This window comes from Zosterops lateralis (assembly GCF_965231275.1).
Source record: "Zosterops lateralis genome assembly, chromosome: 2".
Taxonomy (NCBI): Eukaryota; Metazoa; Chordata; class Aves; order Passeriformes; family Zosteropidae; genus Zosterops; species Zosterops lateralis.
In genome coordinates, this window is record NC_139763.1 from 77,616,914 (window position 1) to 77,630,440 (window position 13,527).

At 35.3% G+C, this 13,527-nt stretch overlaps 1 protein-coding gene across 2 annotated transcripts in view; it reads right to left on the reverse strand.

Moving 5' to 3' along the window:
- The window catches only part of CNTN5 (contactin 5), a 307,173-nt gene that overhangs the window by 119,568 nt on the left and 174,078 nt on the right, over positions 1-13,527 (reverse strand). For both annotated transcript variants that reach the window (XM_083854794.1, XM_083854793.1), the window contains 2 exons: positions 7,240-7,421; positions 164-300 (listed from right to left, as the gene is read on the reverse strand). In XM_083854794.1, the coding sequence (XP_083710920.1) occupies positions 164-300; positions 7,240-7,421 (319 nt within the window). The remainder of the gene's footprint in view (positions 1-163; positions 301-7,239; positions 7,422-13,527) is intronic.

A 13,527-nucleotide genomic window follows, 5' to 3' on the forward strand; every position in this document is an offset into this window, starting at 1 on the left:
TACTTTCAGAGAATGAATGGAGTTGGAAATATGATGGTCATCATACTTTTTCAGGTTAACTGAACAGTAATTTCTGAAGAACTTTTCAGTACTTTCTTTAACTGACTTTATCTGAATGAAAGGAGAAGCATCCCACATCCAGGTGACCCCTTGTCTAGTGTACCTGTGGCCAGAGAGGAGCTCCATTTTTCAGCCAGCGATACGTGGGCCTTGGCTTTCCAGTGGCTTTGCATTCCCATCGGAGCTGATCTCCACTGTCTAACTGCGTATCATTCAGTTTCTCCACCCAGTGGGGGTAGGCTGCAAGAAAAAATTGCTGTGTTACAGTCAAAGATTATAAAGTGGTAAGTCTCTAGCTGATGTGCAAAGACCTAATCAATTAAAAAGCTTAAATTAATGGCCTTTACAAGACTTACCTTACTCTCAGAACAAAGCACATCAAAAGAAGAAAGGCCCAAATCAAAGGAGACAGTAATAAAATTAACAAACTCCCAACTTTAAAGGAAATGCTGTAATGGTACCGGGTAGTGAGCCGTAACATGACCAAGAATAAAAACCTGCCTGATATAATAAAGTCCAATGGATTTAATTGCAGTACTATATAATATTGGGTTCATTATTCCTGAATTTAAGGCAAATGTTTGGTAGTCACGATAGAACATTTTATAATTTAAAAGACCTAAGATATTTGAATTATGTTAAGGAGATTAATTTTCATAGGCTGTGTTTCATGTAGTTTTCTCAGTTTACAAGGAAATCATTATTTATTTAGCAAGGGAATGACTGGGAATTTGGTAAGGTATTTGTGCATTTTTTTTTGTTAAAGTGTGTTTTGTTAAATTTAATTTCAAGGGAAAAAATGCTTTCAACATTTTTAAGCACAGAACCCATGGGATTTCCAGCATTCATCAGGAACATAAATTACACAGTAAATCACTCTTAAAACAGTCATTTTTTAAAGGCAGGCAGTTGATAGCTGTATATGTGGTCACTAGTACCTAACTTTCATGAAATAAACCATAAAAAAAGCAGGGATTTTTTTTTCAGAGAAATAGAACTTTAATGTGTCAGTCAATCAGATAGCTATTTGTAAGATCTTATAATTTGGAAAACATTATATGACTCAGTGAGAAACTGAGCATGGATATACAGAAATAAAAACGTATGCTTAAAAGACAGTTTTTGGGCTTTCATACTGTAGCCATATCCCTGTGTATAACACAGAGGGTGATAGATGACAATAATTAACCTAAGAATATCAAATGCTGATTTGGGATTGTTGTTGTTGTTTGTTATTTTTCCAAATCATAGCGAATAAGTAGCTAAAAGGCATTGCTAAAGGGATGTAAAATTCTGCATGGTGTGAATAGAAGTCCAGATCTGTCATAACAAAGTCTCTGCTTCAAATGACAGATAATTGATAATGTACTTAAACATGGGGAATTGAGTTTAAAAATAAATCTTTGAATCTAGCTGGCATTTGACAGGTCATCAATCAAAGACGTGTGAAGATGTGAAAAGGGATGACAGGTGACTAACTGCTTCTAGCTTACATCTTGTGCATGGATGATAAAGAAAGTGAGCGAGGTGCCTATCATTCCTGAGCAGGGAATAGTCTGCTCCAGACTCCCAGACCAGACATTTGTCAGAAGCTGGAAACATATTAGAAGAAGAATCACTCATTTCCTTTCTGGTAGAAGAAAACAGAGACATTGATCCAGCTCCACTTCCAAACCCAAGACAATAAACCTCTGCTTCCTTATTATTCCTTCTTCTTCTTCCTTATTACAAAGGCAATGCATGAAAACCTCTCTATGTGCTCTTCTGTGCTGAATTTCTTTTTTCTGAAGTTATAACAAAGGGTCACACAAAAATCTGCAGAAAGAAACAGGTTTTGGGAATCCCTGCTTATTTCTTCTCTGTTGTCCTAAAAATATAATTCAAGTGCATTGCATAGTTGTTGTTCTCATTATGAGTGCTTCGATATGCACAAAGGAAGGCATGCTGAGAAGAAATGGTTTCCTTTAAAAATCACTACATTAATATGATACCGGAAGATGAGACAGTTAAATGTGTAGCAAAAAAGTCATAAAAGACAGCCAGTGGTACCATAAAATCATGCAAATTATTTCAAAGAGGAACTAAACTGTTCCAATTTATATTTACTCATTTTCATTATTTTGCTGTTCTGTAAATTTTACTATTTGACCCAAAACATATATAGTCTCACATTTCTATGTTAAATTTGAGCTCATAATGAACCAGAGTGTCCAGAAAAGAGAATGCATATTTTTACACTGAAACGAAGCTGCCCCAAGCCTGGCTGCAGATGTGTCCTCTTCAGAACTGCTGCTCCCTTACCCTTTGTCTGTGGCTGTCTTATTAACACAACTGTGGCACAGGTTTTCTTCTGAAACTACAAACTTGCAAATCTCACTGGTATGACCAACTGGTCAGAACAACCTTTTTCCATTAGTTGAGGTATTTCTACTCTATATTTTCTCCTCATAGCCTAAATGGCCTTTGGAGTCACATTTTTCAAGCTGTTGAACTTGCCATCAGTGAAGGCAAGATTCCCACCCCTTTGAGAATAAAGTAGCAAAGCAATAAGTAGATGTAGCTGGAAAAGAGCTAAAAGCATGACTGAGAGAAATACTGTTCATCACTTTTTGGCTTCTATTTCTCTCTCTCTCTACTCCTTGCTTTACCTCAGACAATTCCCCCTCTGCTCATTAGCAATGGTCACTCCCCATAAAATCATAACCCTTGTTCTAAAATCCTATCAGTACTTTTAAAGTTGAAGCATTTAACTGAATGTACAACCTCTGACTCAGTGTACCATTTTTTTATTTTTTTTAAACAAAAGTATCTTAACATAACCCTGATATATGTGTATGCAAAGAAAACTTCATTCCATAATCACATTTTATTTTAATTAGAAATTTTAACCAGATTTCTAAAGTAACAAGTCCTTTTTTTTCTTACAAATACAACATTCTTGTTGAGAAAAAACAAGGTGTCTGCCTGTTTTTTTAATCTGCTCATTGAGGAGTTTTGGGGTGATTGTGAGAAGAGAATTTTAGTGTTCAGTAGTCTTTGTGAGTGTGGTGCCAGAGCTCTAGTGTTTCTGAAATCTTTAAATCACCATCCAATCCATGATTTATTTTATGCTGCACTTCTGCACCTGTTTATTCAAAGACGTAAAAATGTTTTACAAACATAAATTGGCAATAAATCTGCAAGATTACAGGTCAGCTTTTAAATCCTCTATGCAAAATGAAATTAAGGTGCAGAAAATTTAGATTATTTCTCAAGATTTTTAGCAGCTTTTTGTCTGAGAGAAAATAAGGGCAAAATTTTACATAGATGAATGACTTAAAATAATGTCCTAAAAAGTGTATGAATAGAGTTTGGAGTGAAAAAATTATCTTCCTGTATATGAGATTAATTGGAAAGAGTAAAAGTAGGAGAAGCATATTGAGAAACATAAACGAGACTTTTGACAATTTTGACTACAAAATGTTTTCTCTTGCCAGTTTTTCTGTGTGGGACTAACCTGTAGTGGCAGGAGTGGACTCTTTTTCCCATGCAATTTTTATAAGAAGCTAATTAAAATAGATTTAAAAATCAGTATGGTCAGTTACACTGCATTACAGAATATTCCTGCTGTCAGATGCTTGTTCCACTCTTGTGTTATGGCAAGCCTTCCCTCCAGCTGCCAGGAAGGCACTGCTGTGTGCAGGATGAGGGAGCAGATATAGCCAAAAGGAAAACAGCCAAAAATGTGTTTTTATAATCACTTCACATCACCACCCCCTGCTGATCCTGGCAGTAGTGAGTAGGTAACTTAGGAAAAAAACCCCGAAAATTTAAGAGTAAGAGAGGAACAGAAATTGCACATACCAAGTGCTTTCCATTGGGAAAATGCTTCTGGCCAGAATTTGAGGAGAAACAAAAAGGTTAATGGCAAATTGATCCACTCAAATTTTAATCTTTATGCTCTCTTGTATTAAACAACTTGAGCCTGAATAAAATTTCACGGAAACTTACAGGATGAGCAGATCACTTGGGGGAACTCACACTTCTCAAAATAGTTTGCAATGCATAAGAAGATGCCTGGTATTTTAAAAAATATGTTTTTAATGCCTACAGCTGAATTTGCACTAGGTGCTGAGACTACAATAATCTGAAGTTGTCAGTATGTGAAACCTTGCTTTTTGAACAACATCCGAATTGTCAGCTGCATCAGGCGGTCATGGTGTATCTGGATTGCAGCAGCAGGTAAGAAGCAAAGAATCAGTAGTTTGTGATTAAATGTGACTAGACAGGCAGACTGGGTGTCCTGGGCTTTCTCCAAAATACTCTGTGGTGACCCAGATCAGATGCAACTGACAAGATGAAGACGATTCAAACAGACAGCGAGTGAGTTCCTACAGAGATATGCAAATTGTGAGACCGCAGTATGACACAGCTGGTCCTACAGACTGCTCTGAAATTTTACAAGAAACCTCTGGTAAGGAATGATGGCCTACATCTGAATTTCTAAGTCAAAGTAATCATTGTCACCTAGAGGAATAAGATGCCTGTGAAAAACAGTGAGCTTACAGGTAAATAATTAATTATTGACTGTTACGAACAAAAGGTACAGGAGAAAAGGCCATTTCAGATAATGCCCCCAAATCCTGCAGCATCAGCTGTCAGCTAAGGAAGCTGAGACTTTTGTGAAGTAATGTTTTGTTAAATGTTGTGTAGGAACCTTCTCACACAAACCCTCTTACATCTCTGGAAAGAGTAGCCAAGGTTTGTAGGCCAGTGAGACACTAATGCTGTCTTCATGAGCATTGAAGGCTGAGAGTGGCTCCATGGGGAGTATTTTATCTTGAGGCCAAGGATAGGCACTTGTGGGAGGACTAGTAAAGTCTGTGCTTCTTGTCCTGCTGTATTGGAGGTCATTGATGGTACTGCCCGTCTGAAAGCCCTCTGTAACCTCTTCTGACCTTGTTGCCTGCTGATGCAGATAGGTGAAACTTAATGTACTAATCTGACATATCTGTTAATAGAGGAATGAGACAATATAAAGGGAACTCTCTTCCTGCATTGTTAAAGAAGTTGTCCTAATAATATTGCAAAAAACACCAATGAACTAAATATATGCTCTAGCCTCTTAAGGCAGAGACTCTAAAAATTTAATTTAGACAATGGCGAAGAATGAAAAAAAATCATATTTCTATCTAAACAGAATAGGTAAAAAAATAACACTGTAAATATTTTCCATGGATTTGAGTACCACCTTTAATTCTGCTCAAAGCAAAAGGCTAATGAGAGAGGAAGAATTATGCAGAACACTATATCATGTCAGCTGTCATTTTATGCCACTAATCTGCATGGTGCTCTTGGAGAAATAATTTCATTTTATAGCATCTTAACTTCTCTCTTGAAGAGCACATTTATATTCTTTTAACTCTGAAAGAGGGAAGCAGAGATAATTATAACACCTTTTTATACTGCCTTGGCATCTAGTAGTTTCACAGCTCTAGAAAACAGGTAGGAAGTGTATGAGCTGTGATACATTTTTTAACTCAAATTAAATTTTCTGAATTTCTAACATTTTAAGAAACTTCATAGAAAAAAACAGCTGCTAAATTCCCCCGGCCCTCAGGTGCCTTGCTGGAGCTTCTATACTTCCATGGAAGTAACTTATAGTAAGAATTTGAGAAATATCAGTGAGGCATGACAGTACTAGGAGACATGGAGTAGGTGCTGGGCTTTGACTGCTGTTTTCAGGAAAAGTCTTATAAAACCTTTGCTGCAAGTGCAAGATGGCAAATCTGAAACTGAATGCATGGATTGTCATCTTAACCCCCACATAACTTTTCCAGCATATACAAAAAAATTTGAAGGCAAAAACCTGCCCTGGGCTTTATGTGTATGAGAATGAAAAGCAAGTAAAGAATCATGATTCAGAGATACTGAATACTCACTAAAATCAACTGAATTAAGATAAAGACATTGGAAAGCCAGAGGATACAGAAAAATTGATTATGGACCAGAAAATATTGACATATATAGAAACTAAACTAAATATACTATGCCAGTCTATAGTTATTTGATGAAAGTGTGTAATAAAGAGAGAGAACTCCATATAGTTAGTAATGGGAAGAAGGCATTAGGAGCCTTTGCCTGAAATCGGGAAAAGAAAAAGAAAATTAAGAGCAGAAACTTTTTCTTAGACATATCCATTAACTTGAGGGTCTTTCTAAACTGCATCATTTGGAATTCCACTGGTTGGGATATTTGAAGACAGAAAACAATTCAGTTTGAAAGACCTGTTGCATAACCTCCCACAGCAAACCTTTTCAGCTAAGTATTTAAGGTTGTAGCATTCAGGGAATGATAGAAAATAGTGTGGCTTAAATCCATTAAAAGTAGTGGGACTCAAGCTTACATGTGATGTACACCAAACTTGACTTGTAAGCATTCATGGTATGTATTACATAGGCTTTTGTTTCTAGACTCTAGAATGCAGCAACAATATAATAGTGAATTAATGGGGTTTGTTAAATATTTTTATTTTCCGGGTCATTTTATATTTTCAATCCAATGCATGAGTCAATCTTACTTTTATGGTCACTCAAAAATGTTTTTTGGGTCTTAGAAAATGTTGAACACTTTGTGAAAATCAGAAATTTCAGAAATTGTGGATGCCTAGATTGAGAATTTCCTGGAGTAAACAAATACTTCTTCAGCTCTCATTCCAGTACAATGAACATAACAAAGACAAGCATCTAAGCATGGCACAGGTAAAATTTTAATAAAAGTGTGATAATAATTCTAAAATGTCTCCACCATTGTTTTCTGACAGATAATTCATGTTTAGATTGCATGTCATTGTTATGTCTAAACTAAAAGAAATAGACTTTTAAAATTATAGCTATACTCTTTAATTTAAAAAAAACCCAACAAAACAAAACCAAAAAACCCAAAAAACCCTAAAACCCATATGAAATTGTATTTAAGTAAATTCTTCAAAGGAGTCAAAATTATTTATGTTTCAGACTTAAACGTAATACTAAGGAATAAAAATATATACCTTAATTCAAAACTAATGTTGGTATATGGTGTATACTCTGTATATCAAGGTATCCTGTTTCTACTGAACCTTGGAATGTTTCATGTGTAGCCAAAGCCTTAAGTGTGGACAAAGGATTTCAGGACAATAGTGTGTGCAGTTACACTTACTGTATACTTGTAGCTGTCCTCTGAAGACATTTCTTCCACGAGAGTTTTCAGCCTTACATTCATACATTCCTGAGTCCTCTACCTGCACATTAGGTATTTCAAGCACAGCTTGGGATTTTCTCAGGCGGGCTTTACTTGGATTATGACCATTAACTTTCCTCCAAGAGATTGTTGGAACAGGGCTGAAATATTTAGTAAAATTAATGTTAACACTCTTCCACTATTGAGAATATAGATTCTGTTATCTGGTAGTTGAAACACTTAATAATCCAAGTAGCAATAAAACATGATCACAATTAAGGTTCATATAATGGTTGATATAGTTCACTTTCTATAGGGAATGCTTAATAAATGGATTGCTACATGCCATGTGTCTCTTTTGTCCACGAGGGAGGCTGTTTTTATTGAGATCAAATAAATCACTTGAAATCACTCTCTCTAGAGTTTCTTTAGCACTCTATGCTTTACTCCTGAATGCTGCCACTCGATAGGTCAACAAAAATAACAACTTCAAAACTTGGATGAATTTAACAAATTCCAAAACATCTCAATTTTCCTTCAATGAAACTGAAGTTCAGGTCAATCAGTGAAAACATCTGTCTAGATTCCCAAGGCATCAGAAGAATTTCAATACCACTCTTTCCTGGGTAAATTTAAGCAACAAAAGGTATGGAAACATTTTTCTTACAATATCCCACAAGTTGCAAAACTGGTTGTGTGAGAAGATGTATTAATGGCACTGCTGTTTCTGTCTCACAGCATTACAGTCTTGCTTGTGGCAGCAGAAGGGTTTTCACTGCAGCTTGCTGTTCCACAGAGGTCTGTGAGGACCTTGGGTCATTTACATTCATACTCAGGGAAGAAATGCAATGAATAGTGTTTGCATGCATAAAATTTTATTTTTAGCTCAAAAACTCCTCAGCCATTGTGGACCCAGTGGGTCTTATGGTACAGACATACGTTTTTCTAAATATGGCAGGTATTTAGGAGGGGAAAAAGAGAAAAAAAGAGAGAATTTTTTAAAAAAATTGATTGTAAGCTGAAAACCAGACTGCTTCAGGTACTCCACAAGCAGTTTGGAGGATATTATATCAGAAAATGGAACTTTTTAAAAAACATATTTTGTATTTATTTCAAGTCTAAACTTAGATATAAACACAGGACCTTGTGGCAGTTTAGAAGAGGAAAAGCACTTCATTATAGTTCAAATTCAAATTAAATAAATTTAAATTCAAAACTGTTATGAATTTCTGTCATGATTTGCTGACTTTCACTTGCTCTAAAGGTATGAAATTTCATTAAGAATATCACCTTTCTCTCAATATTTCAGGGTATCCAGTTTGAGACACAAAATATAAGTATGTGACAAGCAAGTTCTTGTTATTCTTCAACCCTGTTGAAGTTAGGCTATGAGTTACTGCAGTTGTATTCAAACTTGCAGACAGGATGCTTTGAATTCTAGTACTTTATGGAGATTAAGACAATTCCCAAACTTGTAGTTGATAATCAGAAGATTTGTCTAATCTTAACTCCTGAATGCCATGTATCACTGAATTTCATTGAACCTATTAACATAATTATCTTACAAAACCAACATATAGCTCCATGTGGAATTCATTTTAATATACCAGAAAGAGAAAAGAATTATTTCCCTTATCAGTGTGCTGCACTGATTAATTAACCTGGCAAAATGAACTTTATTGTGAGAGTGTATGTATTCATCTCTGAGACATGGACCCTACAATATCTTGCTATTCTTGCAAAATGATTTTTTATCACTGTCTCCCACAGAAGAAATACATGTATGATTTTTTTGTTTGTTTGTTTCTCCTTGCTAAAAAAAGCTCCAGGTTGTTCTCTCTTCTTTCCAGCACTCCAATTAGGTATATATATATATATTTTATAGACTTTTGTGGATCATGTGATGGGTGTGGATCATAGGATCTCTCTCTCTTTTTTTTTTTTTTTTCTCTCTCTATCAACATAGAAATTTGATGACTGATTTCAAATGTTGGTGTCCTGTGGGTTTGGTTTGAGGACTCTTCTGCAGCTTGTATGGTTCTAATTTATAAGTGTGTTTCCTATTAGAAGTCATTTTACATACTTTTCAGTTAGACTTTCATAATTGAATGAATTTCATTGCATCCCTAAATTACGTGTTTATTTTGGGAAAGGGGAGAGGTAGAAATAAGACTAATGTCTGAATTTTAAAATGGATCTGAGCACCAAGTATTTCAAGAATATTTTAAATAGGAATGCATAGATTATTTTTCTATACTTGGTTGACACAGATTGATGTGGTATTTTGAAATATTTTCTCTACTACTGTGATTTCAATCCCTCTCATCATGATTTCTCTTTACTATGCATCACTGTTCTGAGCTGTGCCTTCAAACCCACAGGTTCACATCATAATATATCTTGAAAACCTCTGCATGCCTATTGAGGCTAGAAAAAAACTTTATTTTCTTACACTTTTCTGTCTTGCAACTATGTTAACTTTAATTATTATAGGATAATTATGAGGGTTGAAATGTTGAGGGCTATAATGAAACTCTCTCTGTCAGATGCTTTCCAGGAATGCCTATCAACCATTGACATCTACCTTTAGAATGTCCCATAAAAATCTGTTCAGAGTTTTATGAAACACAATAACCACTTTTCCTTTCATTTGGTTTTTAAAAGATAGTTGGTGCTCATGAAATACAGCAGCCCTAAGTATGGTGATTTAAAAATTAAAAAAGAATAGAAGCAAATGTTGATGAGCTTGAAGTCAGTGTGCAGGACCAAGTCCAGGTCTGCAAGTCACTTCAACAGATGCCTAGGACTGTGCTAAAACCACCTATTGCAGATAGAAGTGTCATGTATTAATGTGGATGTGCTTTACAACCACTATTAACTTGTTCTTTAGGCACAGAGCAAGGACAGTGCCTGCTTGGTTGCATATCCAGGTCCACAGCTTTTTCTTCACAATTTAATAATGGCATGTTAGAGTATTTCAAGCATCTAAAATAGTGCCATGTATAGAGATGATTCATTATAGATAATGGTTCATTATTTGCAATGAATTATACTCCAGAGCTTCTCTTTATTGGTTGATCAGAGACTAAACTGATGTGTCAATCTTGACACTTAACAATTCAACAGCTAAATTTAGATAAAGTAGCTGTCCAATACCCTAAGTTAGATGATATAACTGACATTTTTGGGGATTTAAGTTTTTTTACAGTTTCTTAAATTTGAATTAATCGTGAACAAATGAGTCATCTGATTAAGGTGTAATCAAATGAGAACAGAAGAACCACAACAGGCAAAAGTAATGGTTTGACAAGTAGTGAGGAAAGTGGAAAAGCTATTCCACAACGTTTTGGGTTTGCATTTACAGGTTAGGTAATGGTGTTTACTCTCAATGAAATCACAACAGCATGGGTAAAAAATTAATACAAAAGAGCTGAACATCTCCTCCTATGTAATCAGTTGTCCTCATTGTAAAACTCTGTATATTTCTATCATCATAGTATTGTAAATGTGGGATTAAGGAGGTATTGAGCCATCATGTCTGTTAAAAAATAATGGAAATAAGCTGTTTTTTCCTCAGCCATCTAGTAAGCATTTTTTATGGTTTCTGTATTATACCCTACCTCAGCATGTGGCTGGGGGCATTCAGAAGTGGACATTCTTCTAAAAAGTATTAAAATCATAACAGGTAAATTATCACCAGCAAGGCTTTTGAGAAGAGTATTTGAAACAACTTGAAAAGCAAAAGGATATCTGCTGTTTTACTATAGGGGATAATACCTGAAGAATCCATGATTTTAAGTAAGAGACAATGCTCTGAAGCAGAAAACTTCTTTGAAATGATGACATTTATTTGGCAGGTGTTCATACAGACCTTCAGGGCCACAGTACTGCAGTAGAACTGTGTTTAATTGCCTTGTGTTAAAACTATTTTAACTGTACTTTTGTGTAATTTTTCTCTGTTGCAAACTTTGTCCAGGCAGATTTCCTGTAGCTAGGATATTGATCTAGGGCGTCCTAGCTCTGTTGTACAGATATGGGTAGCATATGTGTACAGATCCAGAAGATCTGGAAGACTAGTTACAATGAGTCCAAAAATCCCAAAAATCATGAAATACCATCAATGACGGTGCAAATGTAAACACAAATCTAGCATGTCTGAATTGTGCAAGATGGCTCTGAACCTGCTGATCTGACACAGAATTTTAAGACAGTGAGTACGATGACTTTCATAAATGCTTCATTTAAGGCTCTTGTGCCATAGTACCATATACATTTAGTTCTTTGTGGGAAATCCTGAGGAGAAACATAACAGTGGTAGCTCTAGTGACCTACTCTTGAGAAATGCTAGAAGTTTTTTCCTTCTGATCCTCTCAGACACTGATACAGAGAGATAGTCTACACATATACTTCTGGATAGTATGTTTGGAATGTAAAAAAAAAGCTCCTCCATCTTTAAACCTACAGCAAAGCTGCACAAGTTACTGAACACAGGTTTTAGTAACATTTATAAAATTTCTTTGATGGTTCTCAGAGAGAAAGGGAAGGGGTTGGTAATATTGCCTCTTCAAGAATGATGTTCTACTGACAGGGACTTTCAGTTTGGTAAGTTTGGTATGTTTTTTTTCCCATTCTCATTATGCCATATGGTAAAAGTAAACAAATCTAATTTTTTAGATTTAGAGTGAGGCAGAATGAGGTCTGGGAGTGTTATGTGAGATTTACCAAAGAATCTTTATTACATTGCTCTGAATGATTACAATATTTATAACAGAATTATAAAGTCTATTCAAGAACAAGTGCACATAAAAAGGACAGAAATAAATCCAGCCTGAAAACCAGGAACAAAATCCAATCTGGATCTAGCACCTTATAACATAAGGGCTTATTCAGCATGAGCTAAAAATTAACTTGAAATTGATGAAATTCTTAGAAATATTTATTTGATATAAACAATATGTGCCATTGATGGAAAAAAAAATAAATAAAAGAGAGAGAGAGAATCCTAGCTCAATTTTTAGCATGTAAACAAACTCAACTTGAAGATGTTATGCCATATTTGAAAGGGTTTCTTCCTCTCATTACAAGCTTATCTTGAGGGTAAAGGACATTCCTACTTATAACACTGACAAATGTTCTGCAGAGAGCGTTTATTTCCCTCTTGCAATTATTTTATTATCAATCAGATTTAAAAGTGGCTTCCACAGCTTCCAGGTCTGGCATCTGCTAGGATTAAGAAAATATTTTTCCAGTAGAGAGAATTGGTGTGAAGGGACATGGAGCAATATGGTTTTTTGTGCTATGGACTGAGGCATTTCTATATCAGTTTTGTATTTATCACGCAGTTTCATTTTGGGCAAATAATTAAATGAGATTAATAGTCTATGACATGATTTCTTTGTTTTGAAAAGCATAAACAGACAATTCATTTCCCTGTGACCAGTAGATGAAAAATAGGACAACATGCTAAATCTTGGTTTTGATGGTAGAGGTAAATTATTACCTGTGGACTTCTACACTGTAAATTAGCTTGAGGCATGAAAATGTTAATTTACTAGCATGCCTTGTTCCCACAATAGTTCTGCTATATGTAGGAAAACAACTAAATATTTCAATCCAAGTTTCAACAATGAATTGGATGTATAGCATCTAGAATGATTTGCTTTATTTAATGCCAGGTTACTTTTAATATTAAAGATATTTCTCTGTGCCACCATAATTGTGGTAAGAACAAAGGATTGCTTTGTGCTCATGGTACAAGTAGCTTAATATTTTCCAAAAGACAATAACTAAGCAACTTCCAGGGCTAAATGGCTATTCCGTGAGCTATCAGAATCCTTATCAAAGAGGCACTGACTCCCTCAGAAGTTTCCTACAGCTGTCCAAGGAAAAGACAGCTTATCATCAGGGAGAAAAATAAAGATCTGCTGACATATCCCAAAACAGTGATGACAGAACTGCCATACTTGGCCATAAAAACAATGAAGCTTAATTTATATCTCAGATGTTATTGTCCTTTTTTATTTTGTATACATGTATGTGTGTATATATATATATATATATATACCAGTGAAATATGCTCTATTGCCATGTTTATACCCACTAATACCCATCTGCTGCTTGCTGCCTTGCCTGCTCACTGATGTCAATGCCCCTGGCTTTCAGTGTAGGGCAGCTAAAAGAGGTTAATTTTAAGTTGCAGTATCACCAGTGCATTAGCTCTGCCACTCTTCAGCACAACAACCAGGATTGAAGCAAGAAGTGGATTCA